Source organism: Carya illinoinensis, chromosome 14 (assembly GCF_018687715.1).
Source record: "Carya illinoinensis cultivar Pawnee chromosome 14, C.illinoinensisPawnee_v1, whole genome shotgun sequence".
NCBI lineage: Eukaryota > Viridiplantae > Streptophyta > Magnoliopsida > Fagales > Juglandaceae > Carya > Carya illinoinensis.
Genome location: NC_056765.1, coordinates 10,492,919 through 10,518,656, shown reverse-complemented (window position 1 = coordinate 10,518,656; position 25,738 = coordinate 10,492,919). Strand labels below are relative to the sequence as shown.

At 31.4% G+C, this 25,738-nt stretch overlaps 1 protein-coding gene across 1 annotated transcript; it reads right to left on the bottom strand.

Annotated features, from left to right (window-relative positions):
* Positions 1–11,326: 11,326 nt before the first annotated feature.
* Positions 11,327–12,341, bottom strand: LOC122294729. The gene is made up of 2 exons (XM_043103652.1): positions 11,675–12,341; positions 11,327–11,576 (listed from the first exon to the last, which is right to left on the bottom strand). Exons 1-2 carry the CDS (start codon positions 12,260–12,262, stop codon positions 11,502–11,504), a joined length of 663 nt encoding a protein of 220 aa, XP_042959586.1. The 5' UTR covers positions 12,263–12,341; the 3' UTR covers positions 11,327–11,501.
* Between the last annotated feature and the right edge of the window lie 13,397 nt (positions 12,342–25,738).

The following is a 25,738-nucleotide window of genomic DNA, read 5'->3' as shown; positions in this document are numbered from 1 at the left end:
TTTCAGTATGAATGTATGTTTCTGAAAGGTCACTTTATCTGGACAATTCCACAATTTCCTTTTAAACCTTCACATACATATTTGTGTTTTTTGGTCTATATATGACATTTTAACCTTTTGATTCTTCATAGTGAAGCCAGCCAAATTCACCAAATATTTTATTTATATCTACTGAAGATTAGTCTTAAGTGGGTTATAAATTTCTATATAATTGCTACTCCTAATACCAGTAAAGATTTATTAATCCTTCCTGCATTTTAATCCACAATACCAGTAAAGATCATTTAGGTATATCCTAGCAGATTGCATATATATATATATATATGCATTTTTTTTATTGACAATAGTAACTGGTTTATTGCACTAACTTTACCAACTCAATATTAATGGGTGTATGTTTTTACAGCAAGATACTATGTTGGTACTGCCTTGGTTGATGCAACAGTGGGCTATTAAACATGTTTTTTGGGTATTTTGTGGATAGAAGGTCCTTAAGGTGTTGATCCTGGATGAATGTTAAAGAGGGCTTTGTTACTACAGAACTACAATTGCTATGTTGGGGTACAACTCACACTTGACAAGGAATGGTGGATGACAAATTATGAAGATATGGACTCTGCTTAGAGAATGAAGTTCTCGTTGCCTGTCTCACCCAGACCTGCCAGGCCATTAATATTGAATTCAGTAGTTTATGCTTGACTTCTTTGTATTTTGGAAGTATCTAATTTCCTAGAATTAAGTTTGTAAATGCTAGCTGTTGGATTTGGGATGTAATGGTTACAAATCCTTGATCAGTTTTAACTTAAACTGATCAATGATTTTTAACAAATGTATGGGGATGGACAAGAAATAGCAAATGTTGTTGATTTGTTTCAAAACACTACTGCTTCTTACTTGAAATTCTGTTATAGGAATATATATGCAAGTTTGTGATATGGCATTGAATTAAAGGTCGGAACAGCACATGCAGTATTATGTAATATTCCAAAGCTAATGCAATTTAGCTAGATATATATTCATATAATGATGGGTACTGTGTACACCAAGATTTCCAGGGATGTTTAGCTCAATCAGAAATGATCATCATTTGCAGCGGTTAGGAGGCTGTTGCAAATGTATCCATTGGTTTTAGCAGTGGTAAAAGGTCCAGGGTAATAGACGCAAATAGTTTTATATGATGATAAAAGCGTTGCAAAATACTTTCTTTCACAGCGAGTTATTAAACTGCTGCAAATGATAAACAAGTTGACATCGTCAATATTATTTTATGCAGCGTACATTATCGACGGAAGATTGTAAAATTACCAGCGTTTCAAATACATCGTTGCACTATTATTGCGGCGCTATAATAGGCTTTAGCAGCGTCTACAAACTGTCGGCATATACTAATGCCGTCATTTTATATCACCATTTGTAATAGCTATTTCCAACGTGTATTAATATTATTTCCAGCAGATGACAAAGCGCTGCTAAACATATTATACACAGCGATTACTGAAAATCGATGAAAATATTTTGTTCCCTCCGTTTTTTGGCAACCATTGTGCAACGAGTTCTGAAACGCTGAGGAATCTTTATTGCGGCGATTATTTGACTTACTGCGGCGATTATTTAGCGCCGGAAAAGATCAAATTCCTTGTAGTGCTTAGATTCAACATAGAGAGTTTGTCAGATTTATGGGAGAGCTACTCCTTATCTAAAGGTATATTTTTTTAGTGTAATTTAGTCCAACTTGCCTTGTAAAGCATTTTCCTTTCAGATGTCTAAATCTCTTTTCTTTTAAGAATTTGAGTCAACTTGTCCCATCTCTTTTTGACATTATCTCTAAGTTTGATTTTTAATCTTATCTCCAGACTAAATTATAAACTGCTAATTTGACCCATACACGGTAATCTCGTTGAAGATGGCTGGGGTCAAGGTTTTGGACACTCCCATATACTTTACTCGAGGAACATGACCTAGCTGCTAACCCAAAACCCTGAAGAAGTCCGAGGATGGAACCGAGAGGTATCTGCAAGAGACCGAAGAGGAAGTCCACTAAACCCTTCCCAGCCTCTCAAACTCCATCTTGTTACTGTTTTTGTCTCTTGAAGCATACTATCTCGCTGCTGTCGGGCTTTGTGGCCATCTTAAATTGTCTCGTCATCCATTTGTTGCGAGCATGGACCCTATATAAAGACGTATGACTCCGACCTTAGTAATAAAAAATTCAACAAACTACACCTTATCCAACCTTATTTCAATTATAATAAAATAGCACTTTTTTATATTAACCTTTATAGTTTTCTTTAAAAATTAAAAAATATCCGGCCGCCGGCGATGAAAGGTGCAATATTTTATGCCGTAAGTTATAAAAGTTTGATAAAAATGTGGTTTATTGAATTCTTCTTTATTAATTACATGATATGTAGTTATACGATTAAAATATGATGTCATAATATATTTAATAACGAACAATGTTATATATAATTATAGGTTGTGCAAGCTGGATTGTACACTTATTTTAAAAATAATAAAATTCACCTTTAAAAAGTTGAGGAAAAATCTATGTAGCATCTTTTTTATCTTTATCCTCTCAATATCTCTTGATGTGGTACAAAATGATAAATTCACAAGTAAAACATACATAATAAATAATCTTCTACAATCATTTAATATTACAGAAGATAAGTAGGATTATTCAAAAATTTATTTTTTCATGTGAATCTTATATTTATTTATTTTTTAAAATAAGAGTACGCAGTACTTACGCATACTATAACTACAATTATTATTTCTATTTAATGAAATTTTACCAGACAAATCAACTTAGTCGCCTTCATATTCCTTAAGAATGGCAGTAATACATTCCATAATGCAGTTTATTTTTTAGGCCTTAAATTATTATTGTTCGAACATCTAATTAAGGAGTAACTCATATATATTGGATTAGAAGGTATTTAATTTTCCGGATGCCCCTTTACAACCAGCGTAACAAATATTTAATTAAAAGATTAATGTTAAATATAATTTTAAAGTGTATAAGTGTCGTATATATTTTTTCTAAAAAAAATTGTATAATTTATTATTAAAAAGTAAATTTTTATATAAATTTTAGAATTATCTACTTCTTTTAAAATGAGTATGAGATTTGTTAATTTTAAAATTGTATAAATCATTTCGCTATTATATTACATGATCAGTTATCTAAATGGTTCGGGTTAAGGTTTTGTAGGAGAATCAATCTAAAATCATCCGATTACTCAAGAATTCCAAGAAACTCAAGAAAGTTCAAGAACACAGATGGAGAGAAAAGCTAATATTCTGTTAAAGTAAAATGTGTAACTGTCCAATGTACAGAGTAGTTCAACTATATATACAAGGAATGAAATACATGTGCAGCGCACGTGCAATAAAGTAAATTGACAATTAAAGGTTTTGTAAAACTAACTATTTACAATAATTGTTTATACTTCAATACTCCCTCTCAAGATGGAGTGTGAATATTGAGAACACCCATCTTGGAAAGAAGATATAGAAACTGATTAAGAGGCAAGGCTTTGGTGAATGCATCTGCTAGTTGATGTTGAGAGCTGACATGTAGAGTTCTAAGCATACCAGATTGTATCTTCTTTCGAACCAAGTGACAGTTAATTTCTATGTGCTTAGTTCTCTCGTGAAAAACAGGGTTTGTTGCTATGTGAATTGCAGATTTACTATCACAAAATAGCAAGGTTGGAAAATCATGAGTAATCCCAAAATTTTGAAGTAAAGCAATTAGCCAAGTTAGTTCACAAGTAGTGGAAGCCAAGGCTCTATATTCACCTTCAGCTGAAGATCTGGAAATAGTATTTTGCTTCTTTGATTTCCAAGAAATCAAAAAATCACCCAAAAACACACAAAATCCAGTCACTGATTTTCTGGTGTCTAGACAGGTCGCCCAGTTAGAATCTGAAAAAGCCTTCAGCTGTAACGAAGAAGAAGATGGCAAAAAAATTTCCTGACCAGGTGTACCTTTGAGATACCGTAAAACATGATATGCTGCATCCAAGTGTGTTTGAGCAGGATTATCCATGAATTGACTTAAAGTTTGAACAGAATAAGCCAAATCAGGTCTTGTTATTGTCAAGTAGAGCAACCTCCCCACCAATCTTCTATAAACTGTGGATCTTCCAAGAATGACAAATCAGTTTTTGTCAAACGCAGGTTAGAACTTATTGGAACTTTGGCTGGTTTACAGCCAAGAAAACCAGAATCAGCCAATATTTCTAAGGCATAATGCCTTTGACAAAGTGAAATTCCTTTAGAAGCTCTGGCCACTTCTAAACCAAGGAAAAATTTAAGATCTCCAAAATCTTTAATCTAAAAAGCACTATGAAGAATGGATTTTATGTCTTGGACAGCTTTAAGATCATTGCTAGCCACAATCACATCATCAACATATACCAAGAGTGCAAGAAAAACTGAACCAAAAACTTTAGTGAATAATGAATAGTGACATTTGGACTGTTTAAATCCATGCTGTAAAAGGCAATTAGTGAGCTTGCAATACCATTGCCTTGATGCATGTTTTAAGCCATATAATGACTTAGTTAACTTGCATACCTGAGTCTCCCCCTTATTTCCATACCCTTGAGGTAGGGTCATAAACACCTCCTCATCCAAATCTCCAGGCAAAAATATATTATTTACATCCAACTGATATAAATACCAATTCTGAGAAGAAGCAACAGCTAGTAAACAACGTACACTTGTAAGCTTGGCCACAAGAGAAAAAGTGTCAATAAAATCCAACCCCTCTTGTTGAGTGTACCCCTTAGCTACAAGCTAGGTTTCTAACGTTCAATGGTCCCATCTGATTTATATTTAATTTTATACACCCATTTACAGCCAATGGGATGTTTATCAGGAGGCAAGTTAGTAAGTACCCATGTGTTATTTTTCTCAAGAGCAAATAATTCTGCTTTCATGGCCTCTTGCCAATGAGGAATTTTAATTGCTTGATGATAGAATTTAGGTTCAAATTGAGATGAAATATCAATGGTGAAAGCACGATGTGTAGAAAAAAGTTTGTTATAAGAAAGATAAGTAGACAAAGAATGAGGAGTACTTACCTTGAGAGAAGCTGCTACAATGGAAGAATCAAATTTTGATGAAGAAGAAGTGATTAAATCACAATGATATTGCTGCAAATATTGTGGTGGATGTTTAATCCTAGTAGACCTTCAAATAGATGGATTATTGGTAGAAGGATGAGAATTTGAAATTTGTTGAAACTGATCAATGGATACAGAATCTGAAGATTTTGATGTGAAACAGTAGGCATATTAGTCACAGCAGGTGAGTCAGAAACAATAGGAATGTTAGAATTTGCTGGATTATTAATGGGATAGCAAAAATCAGGTGTATTAGACGGAGGAATGAGAATTACAAAAGAATCTAAAGAAACTGACTTAGGATCTAAAGAGAGAGTGTTTCTGTTTTTATATGGGAAGAGATGTTTATAGAATATGACATCCCTGGATAGAAAAACAGATTTTGAGTGTAAATCATACAATTTGTAACCTTTGACACCAAAAGGATAGGCCAGAAAAATACATTTCCGAGCTCTGGAATCAAATTTTGATCTTTGAGAAGCAAGAGTGCTAGCATAGCATAAATAACCAAACACTTTTAAACTGGAATAATTGGGCTTTTGAGAAAAAATGAGCTCATAAGGAGATTTGTTAGACAAAATAGGAGTTGGTAACCTATTTATTATGAAAGCTGCTGTTAGAACACAGTCACCCCAGAAACAAAGTGGTAAATAGGCTTGAAACCTCAAGGCACGTGCAACTTCTAGTAAATGCCTATGTTTTCTTTCTATTACCCCATTCTGTTGAGGAGTGGCTACACAACTCTTTTGATGAATGATGCCTTTAGCAGAAAAATATGAAGACATATCAGACTCTAAACCATTATCACTTCTAAGAATTTTAACCTTAGAACTAAATTGTGTTTCTACAAGAGCAACGTAAGAAACGAGCTTGGTTCTAGTTTCATATTTGGTTTTCATTATATACATCCAAGTAGCTCTTGTAAAATCATCTACAATAGTAAGAAAATATTGAAAACCATCTAGAGTAGGAGTCAAGAATGGGCCCCATATATCACAATGGATTATCTCAAAGGAACAAGAAGTACGAGATTCACTATGTGGAAAAACCAATCTTGATTGTTTTTAATAATGACATACATCACAATCTGTATGTCTAGAAGGAGTTACATCAGAAAAGGATCTATGTATCAGACTTTGTTTCAAAAAAGAAGGATGACCTAGGCGATAATGCCATAGGTCCAAACCAACAGAATCAGAGTTACAACTTGATGTTGAAACAAAAGATTTACTAGAATCAAGTGCATCAGATATAGATGCTTTATTGTGCAGCAAATGGTAAAGACCACTTCTTTTTTCACCCGGACCAATTGTCTTCCATGCATACAGGTCCTGAATAAAGCAAAATTTGTTTAAGAAGATTAGACAAAAATTAGAAGAGTGGGTAAGTTTACTAGTTGAGAGGAGATTAAAGGAAAATGAGGGAACACACAAGATATTGTCAAGAACCAAAGAATCTAAAATTTTAACAACTCCTATGTGTGTAATTGGTACTTTGTAACCATTTGACAATGTAACAAAAGCTGATTGAACAATTGTGTAAGAGGAAAGAAGTGACACTGAGTTAACCATATGGTCAGTAGCTCCAGTGTCAATAATCCATGGAATATCAAGATATGAATGATATTTCTTAGCAGAAAACAAGCAAGGATTGAAAGTCAGATTGGAAAGTGATTTACCTGACTGATTGAAAAAGGACTGAGGATTTTGCTGAGATGTGGTATCTACTAAATGAATTGAAGCAAATTTGTCAGTGGAGTTATGCATTTCAAGCAAAGAAAGTAACTGTTGACATTGTTCTTGAGTAAATGGTAAGGAATGTATCTCACTAATTTGTCTGTCCTGTGAAATATTACCAGACAAATTACCATCAACATAATTGATTCTAGGTTTATTGCTCTTGTAGCCAAGAAGATACGCATGTAGTTTGTAACACTTTTCTTTTGTGTGTCCTGTCAGTCCACAATGACTACAAATGGGCTTCGATTTTTTAAAAAACTTGAATCTTGTACCAGATTTTTGAGAATCATGTGTAGTAGAAGCCAAAACAGTGGAGTCCAGATTAGAAGATTTTGGAACATGAAGACTACGATGACGTTCCTCTTGTAAAACTAAAGACAAAACTCTGTTTATGGGTGGCAAAGGATCTAGCAATAGAATTTGGGGTCTAACATTAGAATATGTATCATTAAGCCACATCAAAAACCGCATGACAGATTCTTGTTGTTGGTATTCTAATACTGCTTTCAATATACCACAATTGCAATTAGGACCACAACCACAATTCAACAATGGTCTAAAATTTGACAATTCATCCCATAAAGTTCTCAACTGAGTGTAATAGTCACTTACAGACATGTCCTTTTGAAGCAAAGAGGAAACTTCTTTCTGAAGTTGAAAGATCCGTGGCCCATTTGACTGTGAGAACCGTTCTTTGAGATCAGCCCATTGTGCAGCAGCCATATCAATGTAGATACAACTTGCTGCAAGATGTGAAATTGGCAGGAAAAGAAAAGGTGAGAAACCGGGTATGCGTGTACGATGATTGTTTTTCTTCATACTTTTATCAGACATTTTTTAGAGATCATCCATGATCTGATTTTGATGAAATTTCAGTATGTTGCTCGTGATGTCGACAACTTCATTTTGACTCGTGTCGATCTCTGAGATTCATCTTCATCTGTCCTCTACAAATACTTAATTGGTGAGTCTTTCTTGTCACTCTTGTGGTTTTCCATCTGTATGGTGATGATTTTGTGTTAAACCAAGAATATAGATATTCTTGATGTATTGGTAGCATCTAGATATTGTTCTAGAGAAGACAATCTATAACCTCATTATTGTTGATAGTGGAAGTTTAATTGGACTAGGTCCCGTAGTTTTTCCCTTTGTATTGGACGGTTTTTCAAGTAAAAGTTATTGTGTCTTGCATGTGAGTTTATATTTACTAGATTATTAATTTAATTTACACATCGAAATGGTAGAAAAATATTCTGCTGTGATTTTTAGTGTTCATCCTAACAATTAAGTCCAACTCAAACAAGAGAAACCCAAAATCCATAAACATATCACAAAAAATAAAATAAAAAACATAGAATTAGCAAATCTAAAAAGCTCAAGACAAATTTTCAGAATATATCAATTCAAAATGTTTGTGAAACTTGAAAACAAGCTTAAACAAATAAGGAGAGAAGAAAGCGATCGAAAAGAGAAGAGAGAAGAAAATGAAACGAAGAAGAAATAGAAGAAGCATGGACGAATACGATGAGAGAATAAATAATGGAACAAAAAAAATATAGTAGAAGAAGCCAAAAGGAGAAAAGGAGAAAAAAATTAAGAAAAAAGCTACACAACCTCCTACTATAATTATATGTAAAGAGGATGTTTCCTTTCTTTAATTTCCATTAGAGGGTGTAAAACGCCCAAAAGCACCACGTCCAGTTTTAATATAAACTCAAAAAAGAAAAAAAAAGAAAAGAAAGGGAGAAAGAAGCATCGGTGTGAGAAGAGAACTTGTAAAAATATACTCTTTTGAGTCTTTCCGACTGCTCGTGAAAATGGATGAATCTTTCACCCGTTACCCTTGAGGGTCACAGGGGGATTGGTGGCCCAAATGAATTATAAAATTCTGCTTAAGCACAAGAAGTGAATGTATTGCGGGTCGGGTGCGTGGATTGGTAGCTGAAATGAATTATAAATTAAATTGGTCTTAACCACAATAAATGATGTATTGCACACTAAATTTATAAAGAGTAATGATTTGTACAAGTTTTAAATAAATCAATTATATACAGTTTGTTTATATAAAAGTGGATCTCATTTTAAATAAATATAAAAAATCTATGTATTTTAGTAGAACTCATTTTTTTTACCCAAAAAAAAAAAAATTAATGCAAATCTTATCTATTTAGAACTTACACTATCCTTTCTCATTTATAAATAATATATATAACTGATCTTAAAAAATATAAAACTAAAAAGTATGAATCCAAAGTCATCAAAAGAGGTTTAGGTCTCGTTTGATTATATAATTTAGATGAGATGTTTTGTTAAAAGTTAAAAAAAATATTATTATAATATAAATTTTTAAATATTAGTTTTATTTTAAGATTTAAAAATGTTAAATTATTTATTATATTTTATATAAAAATTATAATAATTTATATAAAATAAGATAGTTTAATTTTATATAACCAAACCAACTCTTAATGTCTAAAAGTAATCCTAGATGTTGACTTTACCTAAGAATTGGGCTATCCTTTAAAAAAGTTACGAGCAGACAGCTTGCGTAAAGCTGGAAAATGTAAAGCTCTGTTTGTAAAGCAGTTTCTACCTTATATATGGACTTGAATTTTTTTACTTGGTTGTTGGAATAAGCTTAATTTATTTTAAATTAATTATTGATTAATTTTTTTTAATTATCTATAAAAAAAATTAAACACATCTTAATTTACTATTTATACATATAAATATATATTTCAATCTATTTATATTCAAACATATTTTAATAATATTTATCAAAATATTACTATTCACATATCAACTCAGATCATCTTAGATCATCTCATTTTTTGGGATCTTCACAGCTAATAAAATATAACAACTTTTAATAATTAGATCACTTTATTAAAAACTAATGACTAGACCTAACCCATAAACTTTCCTTTTTTATGATTTGAATTCTTGGGCTTCTATATAATTAATTAATTATAAATAAGAATTTTTACATTTTTTTATATTTTAGATTTTTAATTAATTGATGGAAAATATGAAGGAAGGGGAAAAAAATATATAAACGTATCAAACTTTACTTAGATGTGAATAGTGAGAACATGTCACATTTGACGTACTCAAATTTAATTGAGGTTTACTTCTCTGTGTGAACTAAATTATTTTTCATTGCATGGGCACTTTTGAATTAGCTTTTATTATTTTGTTTCAAATTATTATTTTTCTTTAGTTGGTGTGTATATATATATATATGAATAATATTATATACAATTATTTTTACATACTTTTTATACATTTTATTAATGTGATTGATTGTATTAATTTTTTTTAATATAAAACTAATCACATTAATAAAGTATATACAAAAATAATTGTATATAAATTCTTTTATATATATTTATATATTTTAATTTTAATTTGACAAAAGATGTAATTTGCATCCGTTTTAAATTGTAAATTGTTTTTAGCGTGAAATATGAAAAAAATTGATTAAAAAAATATGACCATTTAATCATAATTCAGTTATTAGAAAATAGTTTTTCCTTAAGGTTTCATTTCTAATTAAAAAATATTCTAACCCAAAAGAAGATTACACTGAAATAATTATATAACTTATGTGATTTTTTAAATTATAAAATTATTTTTATTATAATATAAAATTAACAAAATAAATTCAGGTAATTTATCAAATTAATTTATTTATTAATTTGTGGACGTCGTAGTTAAGAGAAAAAAAAAATCGATGAATCGAACTGAACAAGACCAAATTGATGGGACTGGTCTAATCTCAAATTTGATTCAATCTAATACCAATTTTATTTTTTTTTAAACCGTTTAAAATCAATCCGATTTCAATTTTTTTTTTTTAAATTCAAGACCAGATCCAACGTGACGTATATTTTTTAATTTTTTTATTATATATAATATATAATTATATATAAAATAATTTTATATTATATAATAAATTACTAATTAATAAAATATATTATAATATATCATTATAATTTATAATATAATTACAATATATATTATATTATATTATAATATTATAAATTATAATAGACTATATTATATAATATAATATACTATAATATATTATATGATACTTTAAAATCAAAAGACAAAATCCAATCGAAATGAATATCGATAAAACTAAAATACCAATTTATGAAAATAATTAATACGTAATCAATTTTAAAAAATACAATATCAATATATTCCGATTCTTTTTAAATTTTATCAAAGACTGGAAGTAGAACCGATTTCACCGTACTCGCGGCACTCTTCTAATTGTTTCGTTCTTGGATACGGCCAGAGTGAGAAGTTGAATAACACCTAAAAAGTTACTTAGAATGCGCAAATTTCTTGACCGTAAGTTCAATGTTCCTAATATTTTTAAAGAACTATTTTCGAAGATAGAAGAAACCAAACAGAATTAACAGAATGAATAATCACAAGGGGAATCAAAGGGAATATATAGCCCTGATATTTACTAAAACCAAGATCTAGTTACATATACAGCCCAGAAATTCTCCTTTTTCTTCCCAAATAAATGGTTGAAGAATTTCCCTTGCAAAATACTTTTACACGCATACCCATACTAAATAGTCATGTTTCTTCGGATTGGCTTGAAAGATTACTTCCTGTGCCCAAGGAAAACGTCTGTCAGGACAGTGGTTGAGTAGAGTGAAACCTTAATCAGCTCCAAGCCCTAGAATGCATGCAGCGCAAACTCATAATCAAATATGACAGTAGGAACATATAATAAAAAAACTTTTTCGTCTTGGAAAAGAAAGAACAACATCTAACCTTGTTGATGTCAATCTTGACCTTCTTCTCCTGGACAGAACCCATGTCTTTGATGTTTAAAGTGTTGAGAAGGGTAATGCTAGAAATGGTTGACATGGGTTTCACCGTCAAATTATCCATAACCAGGTATGTCACCACACCTCTAACATACCCTTTCTCAGTATTATTTGGAACTCCTTTGGCGCGGCGGCTAGGACGTCGCCGATATTTAGAATCGCGGCCAAAGGAGACAACCATGATCTCTTGGTTAGGTGAAAAGAAATTTTGCAGCAATGGAGGGGTAAGAGTTGAAGATTGGAATGCTGGTTTAGGGTTCAAGAGAGAACCCTTGGTTTGGTTTGGAAGAAGATAGGAGGGGTCAAGGTTTTCGATACTCTCATGGACTCTGCCCAGGGACCCTGGCCCAGCTGCCAAGTAATAATCCCGAAGAAGTGCGATGATGGAACCGAGAGGTACCTGTAGAAGTCCGAAGAGGAAGTCCACGAATTCCTTTCCGGTCTCTGCAAACACCACCTTGTTTGAGCTTTTGTCTACGAGGAGCTTCAAGCTAATTATCGTCGCGGTCTCCTTGCTGGGATTTGCGGCCATCTTTGTCTTTGCATCAGCTTGACGGGAGTTTGGAGCCTGGACTCTATAAATTGAGGCAAAGATGAGTGAGAGTACGGACCATAAGACATATTAAATTGTTAAAACTAATCAAAAATAGACTTTTCACAAAATCCTTATTCATATATTTATTTTCTCTCAATTTAAAATTAAAAAAAAAAATAATAGGTAAATGCAAAGACGAGGGCTAGGGATACTAATAATTATGCATAGAAAAGATTTAAAATGCATTAAGTACCACTGGGAGTCTAATGCAGACCTACATCTGTTTGCTAATAGTGACGGCGGATAAGGCGCTAAATGGTTGTATTGATTTTAGTTTTTTTCTAGGTCCCTGCCGTGCACTTTAAGGACCAGTTTACGTCGGCCCAAGTTCCAACTCATCTAATTTTATATCTAATTACTATTTAAATAATAAATATTATTTATTTATTTTTAATTTTTAAATTTTAAATTTTAAATTTTTCACCTAAAAATTTTTTAAAAGAAATATTACAAACACAAAAAAAAAAAAATTAACACAACGGTAAACTTATAAAATAATGTAATTTTATATGATTCATTAAATTTATTTTAAAATAAAAATAACCCTAAAATTACATCAAATCACATCATTTTATATATTTATTTTATATAATTTATTATAAATTTTTTAAACTTTCAACCAAAACAAACAAAAAAAAATTCAAGTTTTTAAATTTTTAAAATAAAAATAGTATTAAAAATTTATTTTTTAATAATATTTTAATTTTAAAATTATTTTTAACTTTTTCTATCTCATTTTTTTTAACCACATAAATCATATTAATTCAAATCATTTCACTCTCGGTCACTTGCTATTTTACTATTTATAAATTTTTCATCTCGTTACATATTAATATTTAAACAAGGCCAAAGTGCCTAACACCTTCACTAAATTCCATAAACATTACTAGAAGGAAAATCTTCGAGAAATTTAGAGATGCTAGAAAAATAAATTTATAAATTGATTAGATATTTTATGATTATAAATTTATTTTTATGATAAATTTATATTTAATATATTATAAGACTCTCAATTTATAGATTTACTTTTTTAAATCTGTTTAGCCTACAGCATTTATCATTATTAATGATATTACATTTGAGTTTAGTTTTTCAGAAATTTAGAAAGATTGCATTTATTGAATCTAAGATTTCAAGTTTTGTGTAATTATATATCTACACATGAATTTTAATGATAACAAATGAATTCAAATAATAAAGAAATTTTAAGCTCAAGTTGTCTACACAATGGAGTCAAGCACATCAAGAAAGCAAATATGAGCAAGAAGGGAACAAGTTCACATTAAAGTCATAGAGTAATGTTGTAAATCTCTTAAAAATTCAATGTGACGCCCCCAAAATCCCCACGCCCGAACACGGGGAAATTGAGACGTCCGGATGGTGACAACCCGGGTCACCATCCCATCGACGGGTGCCGAGTGTGTGCAAGGCAACAGATGTGTACAGAGAAACACGCAGCGGATAAAGAAAGTCATAACTAAGTACCAGAATTTTTCTTAACGTAATACAAGCTGTTTAAAACGTACATAGATAAAATATTACAAAACACAAATACAGTTTTGAACAAATAAAAAGATAGCATCAGCAACCCGGCGGAGCCGCATCCTCGGGCTCAGCCTCCTCCTCTTCGTTCTCTAACTCTGCACCAAAAGCTACGGAACCACGAATGGTACCGCAGGTAAGTAAAACCCAAACACTACCAGATAAAAACACATAAAACTCAAACAATATGCATGAACCATGCCCAATGCACAAAGCCCAAAAACACAAGTTTTCCACACACGCCAAAAACCCTTTTGGCCCAAAAACACATCCTTTCCGAAAAACACGCTAAAAATCACATTTGGCCGCCAAAAGTCCATTTGGCCCAATATCTCGCCAGAAGTCCATCCGGCCCAATATCTCGCCAGAAGTCCATTTGGCCCACGCCAAAAGTCCCATTTGGCCTCATAAACCATTATCCAATTTTAACCGTATGCACCATGACCTCCCCTAGGGGTCATCCGCACACCCTGGCTCCAGTGTCACACCGCAGAGTAACACCACGCATGTGACACCTAACGAGCGATGCCCAGTTCCGCGCCCCTTCCGTGCGTAGCCAAGCATCCTCTAGCCCTCGCCAGCGAAGGGCCACGGAGTCGGTGAGTAGGGCGATGCCCGGTTCCGCGCCCGGCGCGTTCGTAGCCAAGCATCCCCTAGCCCCGCTCCCGTCATCTCTCTCGACAACTCAGGGGACATCACTCAGTTTATTCTGCTCCCGAGTGACCAGAGGAGCTCCACCGAGATAATAACCTATCCCGGCTTGGACTCGTGATACACACGCACCCGTAATACACTTACGCCAATACACAGGCTTTTCACACATGAACAAAAACACACGTGCATGCACTATGAAATGTCATATCAATGCATAATAAAATAACCAACCAACATAAATCAATTAAACAAACAACTCCGTCCTCCATCCATCCGACCCCTGAAACTCCTCGGACTCAGTCCGGAATCAACAACCAACAACAGTAAATAAATTGAATGAGCGATATATATTTAAATCTGAAAATAGGGTTTGGAAAATACTTACAGCGCTATACGGCAATTTTAGAAAGCAAGCGGCGTTGCAAACGGCGCCGAAAAAGCAACGTCACAGTGAAAATTCACTGTGGCCGTGGGTCTGAAAAACCCACTTTTGAACGGGGACAAACTAGGACATGAGATTGATAGGGAATGGTCTAGGGATAGTTGTGAAGCTATTGGAAGTGGTGGTTGGCCGTGGGTGGCGGCGGAATGGCCGGAAATGGCCGGATTACCCAAAACGGAAACTAAGCTCGTAGGAGCTGTTCCGGTGGTCGTTGGAGGCCGGAAATGGGTGGGTTAGGACGGCAAGGAGTCGGTGATGAAGTAGTGAAGAAACGGTGGCCGGAGGTGGAGCGACGGCGGCGGATCGGAGCAAAATCCGTGCGCCCTTCCTGGAGCTTTTCCGGCCAAACGGCCGGCCGGTTGGGGGTGGGTTTTGAAGGGGTGGTGCACCGGAGGGAGAGGAAGAGAATGGGATCGGTGGGAGGTCGAACGGTGGCCGGACGGCGGCGGTAGGGTAGAGAGAAGGTGACGCCGGCGTGAGGAAGAGGGAGGAGAGAAAGAGAGCACGGGGGGTCCGAACGCGGGAGAAGAAGAGAGAAAAGAAAAAAAGAAAAAAGAAAAAACAAAGAAAAAGAAGGAAAAAAGGAAAAGAAGGGAAAAAGAAAAAAGGAAAAAGAGAAAAAAGGAAAAAGATGTGAAAAGAGATGAGGTCCAATCCTCACTCCGGGAAAACGAAACAAACCGCCAAAAAAGATTAAAACCACAAAATAACTTAAAGAAATAAAACACAACCTCAAATAAATTAAATTAAATTAAAAAATCAATTTTAAAACGCAAATAAATTAAAATAAAATAACTGATATATTAATTAAAATAAAAACAATTATTTCAGCAAAAATACACTCAAAAGCGGGTCATCACATTCAAAATTAGGATTAAGGATTAAAATTAATATTTTATCATAAAATATTAAAATACATTTTTAACATGTGCATGAATATTTTGAAAATTAAATTTGAAAATAATAAAAGATGATTGATTGTCATCTTTTACATGTGCATTACATGATTAAAGGTTTGAACTTTAAAAATATAAAAGATGATTTATTGTCATCTTTCACATGTGCATGTTTTATTTGAATATTTTTAAAAGTGATTGATGTTTTTTTTTTTACTTATGCAAAAGGTAGATGTTTTTGTTTGAAATATTTGAAAAGTAAAGTGTGCTCCTTTTGTCATATGAAAAAAGTAAAAAGATTAGGTTTGAAAATTTTGAAAAGTAAAGTGTGCTCCTTTTGTCATATGCAAAAAGTAAAAAAATTAGGTTTGAAAAATTTAAAAAGTAAAGTGTGCTCATTTTGTCATATGCAAAAAGTAAAAAGATTAGTTTTAAAATATTTGAAAAATAAAATGTGCTCCTTTTGTCATATACCAAAAATAAAAGATTAACTTTGAAATTTTTGAAAAATGAATAATGTTATCTTTGACAATTGAAAAGAATAACCTTTTATTTGAATTTTTTGAAAAAGTGAATGATGTTGTTTTTAACATGTGAATCTTTTTAAATTTGAATATGAAATCTCATATGCCTATAAATAAATCATTTGAGAGTTTCACATTTACAACATCCAGAACCTACAACATTCATTCAAAGTTTTCATTCTCTCTTCTCTAAGCATTGAGCCTTAATCCTTATTCATTTTGAGAGAAATATAGTTTGCGCTATATTGTTCTTATTTCACTCATTGAGGAGTGTTTTCTAATAACCTACCCACTATCAACTCTTGTATCAGCAAAAGAGTGTATATAACCCTTGTGCGTGTAGAAAGTGTTCTACACAGGGAATAGTTGAATCACCACGTGTAAAGTGATTGCAAGTGTAGAGGGTGTTCTACACAGATCCTTTGTAGCGGTGCTGTTCAAAGGTGTAATAGGTTTCTATCTCCACCTGAAAGAGGTTGAATAGTGAATTTGGAGATCGTCAATGGGTAACTTAAGGCGAAGACGTAGGCAGTAGGGCTGAATCTCGTTAACATACTGAATTTGCTTATCTCTTACCCTTACTCTTGATATTTATTACTGTTTCGTATTGTTTATATTTTATATTGTATATTTGATTTATAATTGTTATTTTTTAAAATATAACTCAATTCACCCCCTCTTGTGTTAGTCATCTGGGTAACAATTGGTATCATAGCTAAGAGCTCTATTATAAGATTAACTATCTTTTGAGTTAAGATCTTATTACTAACATTGCAGCTTCATTTGGTGAAGGTCAATCTAGCAGTCGGCTTTCACTCTTTTATGGAGACAATTATTCATTCTGGAAAGTTAGAATGAGAATATTCATTCAGACTCAAGGTCGAGAAATCTGGAAATGCATTGTAAATGGACATTATATTCCAACAAAGTAGTTGATAGAGTAAAGGTTAATAAGGAACAAGAAGAGTTTGATCGTGAAAACGATAAACTTTATACTTTGAATTTAACTGTTATGAATTTATTATTTAATACTCTTAATGGAAATGAGTTTAATATAATAATGACTTGCGCTACGGCAAAAGAAATTTAGTATAACTTGAAAGTTACGTATGAAGGAATTTCGCAAGTCAAGGAATCAAAAATTTATATTCTTACTTATGAATATGAAATGTTTAAGATGAATGATGATGAATCTATTTCTAGTATGCACACTCATTTTACTAATATCATAAACAGTTTGATAGCTCTTGGCAAAATTTATTCTAAAGTGGAGATAATAAGAAAAATTCTCAACTCTCTACCAAAACGCTGGAAATCAAAAGTGATAGCGATTCTTGAAACTAAAGACTTCAAGAAACTTGAAGTGAATGAACTCATTAGGTCACTTATCACTCATGAGTACACATTGAAAAGATGAGAAGAATAAGGAAAGTCAAAGAAGGGTTTGGCACTTAAAGCTATTCCTCATGAAAGTGAAAGTGATGAAGATGAGAAAAATGACGATAAAGACAAAGAAGTTGCGATGATAACAAGAAGAATTCAGAGGTTCTAAAAGAAAAATAAAACTCCTTCGAGGAAATCTTTCAAAAAGTTATCCAAAAAAGATTCAGGTAAAAATGACACTTTAATTTGTTATAAATGCAATAAGCCTGGTCATATCAAGTTAGATTGTCCTCTGCTAAAGAAAGATCGAAATAAGGGCAAGAAAGCAGTGAAAGCTACATGGGATAATGATTCAAGTAGCTCAGATAGTGAAGCAAGTAATAGAGAATAAGCAAATTTTTGTCTTATGGCTAAAGATGACGTTGAAGTAACAAATCTTGATAATATTGAAAATCTTCATATGAAGAATTGCAAAATGTTTTAGAAGAGGTATATGAGGAATTTGAAAAATTGGGTATCAAGTATACTGCTTTGAAAAAGAAAAATTCTTCTTTAACAAACGAAATTGATATTTTAAGAAAAGAAAGTATCGTTTTGAAAGATGAAAATCTTGAGTTGAAGAATAAGAAAACTGATTTAGAAAATATTATTGAAAACTTTACGAAAGGAAAAATAAATTTTAAAAAATTTCTTGGTAGTCAAATATGTGTTTTTGACAAGGTAGACTTGGGATATATGCCAAAATAAAAATACAAATCTTGTAAAAACTTTTTTGATAATCCTTCTGTATCAAAATCTAATATTCAAAATTCTTTTCATAAAAATAATTTTGTCAAAAAAAGATACTATTATAATCACTCAAGTTCTTCATATATGCCACATGTTATTTGTAATTTTTGTAATAGAAATGGTCATAGTTATCATGCTTGTCCTATTAGAAGAAATCATACAATGACTATTAGGGCCATGTGGGTACCTAAAAATCTTGTTTCTTCTAATACTAATAAATAAAAGACTCAAAGAACTTGGGTATCAAGAAAAATTATTTTAATTGTTTTTATAGGTATGCATGAAGTCATCCATAAGTAAAAATAAATGATTTTTAGATAGTGGATGTTCAAGACACATGACGGGAGATAAGACTAAGTTACTTGATCTTAGATCTAAAGAAGAATGACACGTGACATTTGGAGACAACTCGAAAAGGAAGATGGTGGGAATAGGTAAAATTGGTAATGAATATTCTCTCATAATTGAAGATGTTCTACTTGTTTAAGGTTTAAAACATAATCTTTTGAGCATAAGTCAATTATGTGATAAAAGATTTATAGTTCCTTTCAAAATGGATAAGTGCATTATTTTGAATGATCATGATTGTAATATTTGTTTTATTGCTTTTAGAATCAACAATATTTATACAATCGATTTTGAAGAAATTACCTCACAAGATGCTATTTGCTTTTCAGCTCAAAATGAAATTAGTTGGTTGTGGCATAGAAGACTGGGTCATGCTAATATGAAACTTATTTCCAAACTTTCAAAAAATGATCTTATGAGAGGCTAACCAAACACAAATTTTCTTAAAGATAACATTTGTGATGCATGCTAATTTGGTAACAAACAAAAACTTCTTTTACAACCAAGAAACATATTTCCACTACTAGACTATTGTAACTAATACACATGGATCTTTTTGGACCAAATAGAGTTGAAAGTCTAGAGGAAAATATTATGCATTTTTTATTGTGGATGATTTCTCTATATATACTTGGATCATCTTTCTTACTCATAAAGATGAGGCACATAATGTCTTTACCAAGTTATACAAGAGAATTCAAAATGAAAATGCCTATACTATTTCAACTATCCGAAGTGATAATAGTTTTGTGCATAATTTTTCTGCTCCTCGAACTCCTTAACAAAATGGGGTAGTAGAGAGGAAAAATAGATCTCTTCAAGAGATGGCAAAAACAATGTTCAATGAGAACAACTTGCCTATTTACTTTTGGGCCGAAGCGGTAAGTACTACATGTTATGTTATAAATAGAGTAATACTAAGGTCTAAAATAAATAAAATCTCCTATGAGTTTTGGAATGAGAAAAACCCCAAGATTAGTTACTTTCATTTATTTGGATGCAAATGTTTTATTTTGAATGACATGGATAATTTAGGCAAGTTTGATGCAAAATCTGATGAAAGTATCTTTCTTGGGTATTCTACTAATAGTAAATCTTATAGAGTATTCAATAAAAAGATTTTGATTGTAAAAGAATCTATGCATGTAGTATTTGATGAATCTAATTCTCGACTCTCCAAGAAATCTATTGATGAAGAAACATGGGGTATAAATAACATGGAAAGTCTTAATCTCAACAAAGAGAACACAATAGAGAAAGTTCAACATGAAAATATCAGAAAAGATCATCAAAATTTAATACAAGATGCAACTAAACAGTAAAAATTTGTGAAAGATCATCCAGTGGAATAAATTTTGGGAGAACTTTTACGAGGTATAAGTACTTGATCATCTCTTAGAAATATTTGCAATCATACTGCTTTTTTATCTCAGATTAAACCCAAAAATATTGATGAAGTACTTCTTGATGAATCTTGAATTCTAACTATGTAAGAAGAGTTGAATTAATTTGAAAGAAATGATGTTTAGACACTTGTTCCTAGACCCAAAAATCTTACTATTATTAGAACAAAATGAGTTTTTAAAAACAAGAAAGATGAGTCCGGAGTCATTATTAGAAATGATGCTCGACTTGTAGGCCAATGTTTCAATCAAGAAGAATGAATCGATTATGATGAGACATATGCACCCGTCGCAAGATTAGAAACTATTCGAATACTACTTGCATATGCTTGTTATAAAGATTTCAAACTTTTTCAAATGTATGTTAAAAATATTTTCGTAAATGGTTTTATAAATAAAGAGGTATATGTTAAGTAACCTCCAGGTTTTGAAAATCATATTTCCTCAAATCATGTTTTCAAACTCACAAAAGTACTATATGGACTCAAACAAGCTCCTAGAGATTAGTACGAGAGACTCAGTGGTTTCTTGATTGAAAAAGGTTTTTCAAGAGGAAAAATCGACACAACACTTTTCATTAAATATGAAAATGATGATATTCTTTTGATTCAGATTTATGTTGATAATATAATATTCGATGCTACTAATGAAAATATGTGCCAAGTTTTTGTTAAGACTATGCAGAAAGAATTTGAAATGAGTATGATGGGAGAACTTATATTCTTTCTCGAATTGCAAATTAAGTAAGCAAAAAGTGAGACATTCATCAATCAATCAAAATATATTAAGGAATTACTGAAGAAGTTTGGGATGGAAGATGCAAAGGAAATTAGAACACCAATGAGCCCATAAATTAAACTTGATAAAGATGAAACTGATAAACCAGTTGACTCGAAGGTATATCGAGATATAATTGGTAGCTTATTATATTTGACGGCCAGTAGACCAGATATTATGTTTAGTGTGTGCTTGTGTGCACGCTTTCAATCATCTCCAAAAGAATCACATTTAATTGCAGTTAAACGCATTCTTAGATATCTTAGTGGTACAATTAACCTAGGGTTATGGTACCCTAAGCACACATCTTTCGATTTAATCAGCTATACAAATGCTAATTATGCTAGTTGTAAAATAGATCGAAAAAACACTAGTAGAGCATGCCATTTCTTAGGTCATGCACTAGTTTCTGGTTTAATAAGAAATAAAATTTTGTTGCATTATCTACTGCTGAGGCAGAATATGTTGCTGCGGGTAATTGTTGTGCTCAAGTTCTTTACATGAAGCAACAACTTGAAGATTTTAAACTTATATATAATCACTTTCAAATCAAATGTGATAATACAAGTGTTATAAATATTTCAAAGAACCCGATACAACATTCTAGAACTAAGCATATTGAAATAAGATATCATTTTTTTCGAGATCATGTGTAGAAAGACGATATAGTACTAGAGTTCACAAACACATACGATCAGTTAGCAGATATTCTTACAAAACCTTTACCAGAAGATAGATTATGTTTGATTAGAAGAGAAATAGGTATGATGCATGTTATGAATATCTCTTAAAAGATAGACCAGAGTTAATAAAAATAGAGAGAGATTTTTTAAATACTTTTACATAAACTTGAGATTATTAGCCTCATGTTTGAGACGCTCATTCTCTTCATACAATACCATGTCATTCTTATCTATGGGAACTGGCAAGCGGAATGAAGAATCTAATAGAGATTTCAACTGTTTATTCTTCTGCCGAATGATTCCTTCTCTTGTGTGAGACTCTTGAACAATTCGTTGAATTACAACAATTTGTTCTTTGAACTTTTCAACTTCATGATTTCTGACTTGGAGCTGCTGGGAAAAAGTAACAATAGAGGAAGAGTAGCGAGTTCCAAGACTCACCAAGTCGTAGATAACATCGAAATCTGACTTATTAGCCAAATTATTATTTTCTTGCTGCAACATGACACCAATGGCAGCTGCAAAAAGGACAAGAGGTTGAGGTGCAGAATACCTCATGGATGGATCTAGAGAAATGTTAGAAGCATGAGCCATTGAGAAAAGAATTGAAGGCTTAAAGCAAGAATGTTGAAAGAATGCAGATGAGTTATAGATATGAGAATAAAATTTGATGCGGATTGAATGAACTTTAAGACTGATTTTATAGCATAAAAAACAAGACGAGCTATCATCCAAGTCAAAGAGTAATGTAATTTTTTTTACCGATTGGTGAAAATGACATATTTTTTAGAAACTCGGAGTCCTTACTCTCGTTTGTCAACAACATCAGGTGATTTTTTCAAATCTCCAGCCACACTTGTCGGGTCACGGACGGATCTATTTTTTCAACTATCTACAGTTTCTACTAACGCACTGTTTTCTTCAGTCCATTTACTTGCTGCGAATCCTTTTTAATAATGCCAAAAAGGAGAGAAGTGTTAGATAATAACATTAACATTGTTCGAATTGCTAAACTTGTTATATATGCTTGGAATTATATTTATACTTTACTTGAAAAACTAACGCACATTCTCAGGAGGAGCTTAAGTATTAATATAGGTATCAGGTTCTATCAAGTATTTGTCATCATCAAAAATGGAGAGATTGTTGAACCCAAGGTTTCAAATTTTGTGTAATTATATATCTACACATGGATTTTGATGATAACAAATGAATTCAAAAAATAAAAGAGTTTCAAACTCAAGTTGTCCACACAATGGAGTCAAGCACATCAAGGAACCAAACATGAGCAAGAAGGGAACAAGTTCACATTAAAGTTATAGAGTAATATTGTAAATCTCTTAAAAATTTGAAATTAGGATTATGGCTTAAAATTAATATTTTATCATAAAGCATTAAAATACATTTTCAACATGTGCATGAATATTTTGAAAATTAAATTTGAAAATTATGAAAGATGATTGATTGACATCTTTTACATGTGCATTACATGATTAAAGGTTTGAACTTTGAAAATATAAAAGATGATTGATTGTCATCTTTTACATGTGCATGTTTTATTTGAATATTTTCAAAAGTGATTGATGCTTTTTTTATTTATTTATGCAAAATATTGATGTTTTTGTTTGAAATATTTGAAAAGTAAAGTGTGCTCTTTTTGTCATATGCAAAATGTAAAAAGATTAGATTTGAAAAATTTGAAAAGTAAAGTGTGCTCATTTTGTCATATGCAAAAAGTAAAAAAATTATGTTTGAAATATTTGAAAAGTAAAGTGTACTCCTTTTGTCATATATCAAAATTAAAAGATTAGTTTTGAAATTTTTGAAAAATGAATGATGTTGTCTTTGACAATTGAAAAAGAAGAACCTTTTATTTGAATTTTTTAAAAAAGTGAATGATGTTGTCTTTGACATGTGAATCTTTTTAAATTTGAATATGAAATCTCATATACCTATAAATAGATCATTTAAGAGCTTCACATTTACAAAATTCAGAGCATACAACATTCATTCAAAGCTTTCATTCTATCTTCTCTAAGCATTGAGCCTTAATCCTTGTTCATTTTGAGAGAAATATAGTTTGCGCTGTATTGTTCTTATTTCACTCATTGAGGAGTGTTTTCTGATAACCTACCCACTATCAGCTCTTGTATCAGCAAAATGGTGTGTATAACCCTTGTGCGTGTAGAAAGTGTTCTACACAGGGAATAGTTAAATCACCACGTGTAAGGTGATTGCAAGTGTAGAGGGTGTTCTACAAGGATCCTTTGTAGCGGTATTGTTCAAATGTGTAATAGGTTTCTATCTCCACCTGAAAGATGTTGAATAGTGAATTTGGGGATCGTCAAGGGATAGCTTGAGGCGAGGACGTAGGCAATGGGGCTGGACCTCGTTAACATACTGAGTTTGCTTTTCTCTTACCCTTACTCTTTATATTTATTGTTGTTTCGTATTTTGTTTATATTTTATATTGTATATTTGATTTATAATTGTTATTTTTTAAATACAACTCAATTTACCCCCTTTTGTGTAGTCATCTAGGCAACATCATTAATTTTTGTATTTTATTTAGAAATTTTTTTTTTATTTTTTGTATTTAAATAATAATTAAATGATAAAATTTAAATTTAAAAGTAAAAAATATTTCCTATTTAAATAATATTTACCAAAAAATTTATTAAAATATTTTAAAAATAAATTCTGTTTTCATTACCAAAGCATTACTTAAATCTCTCTAGCCCTCCGTTATCCTTTAATAAAATTACTACAAAACAAAATACCCCTAAGATTTCTGAAAGAAAATAATTTTTTTTTTTAAAAAATAAAAGTACTTTTGGGTCCCCCAAGATTCATCATTAGCTTAGCTTGAAGCCTTAATCTTATAAAGAAAATGCTAATAGAGACCTTCAAAGTTACTGTTCAATCATTTTATTTTTTATTTAATGACTAAGGAATAGATTATTAGTAAAATTATGTATTTTTTTATTTTACTTATTGATTAAAGAGGTTAAAAAATTATTAAAAAATAAAATAAAAGGTAAAAGAAATTAAATGTACTAGCAGTACACTGGGCAGCCTGCTAGCAGTACTAATCCTATAATTCTATTGACATATTGTATTTTCTTTTCTTTTTCGTCACATCTTTAAACATTCTTTTTAAAAAAAATCAATACACTAATAGTCATTTTCTTAATCACTAAATTAAAAAAATTCAAAACATAAAATAAAATACATGAGCAGTCAAATTGAGGGAGCAAATTTAGGCAGCATAGTATGATCATTTTCCCATTCTAAAAGAATTTTGCTACTCATCATCCTCGCATACCATACACCATATTTTTTTAATTTTTTATTTTATTCTACCTTAACTAATTGTACTTTTTATCCATACACCACAATTTGATAAAAAAAAATTTTAAAAAAAAATTATGAGTAGAATTTTTTATGTAAGGATAATTAGTAGAAATTTTCATTCTAAAATATATCTCTCCAAAAAAACTTGACTAACCTAATAATGCCAATAGTAAATCCCCTCCAAGATCCACCTTAATTACTAGTAGACCTGTTGAGAATAATAATTAGTTAATACCATGAAGAGTCAATTACAAATAACTCAAAAAAAATAAAGTTTTAATTTTCACGGGTAGTGAGAAAATTGGTGAATGAGGAAGGAATAGGAATTTTTCTAAGAATAATTAATAGCAACCAATTAAGCAAAGCATAAAAGTTTTGCCAAATCTGTAAGCATTAGATTCGATCTTAGAAAATAACCTTAATTCGGTATATAGTAAAAGAGCACTAAGGATGTATTATGACTTTAGGTAAAATGTCATCTTAAAGTTTTTCATCTAAGCAAATTAAAGTTTACTCATCTTCAATAAACGTAAACAACTACTAAGCATGAAATTGTTCGGAAGTAAAAAGAGAAAGAAAAAACCTTAGACCACATAATTAATTGCATACACAAAGTGG

Excerpts from the sequence above, each read along its gene's own strand:
- LOC122294729 (XM_043103652.1), bottom strand. The coding sequence starts at position 12,262 with ATGGCCGCAAATCCCAGCAAGGAGACCGCGACGATAATTAGCTTGAAG. Across the intron at positions 11,577-11,674 it reads TCAAGATTGACATCAACAAG|GGCTTGGAGCTGATTAAGGT; the intron begins GTTAGATGTTGT and ends CATGCATTCTAG.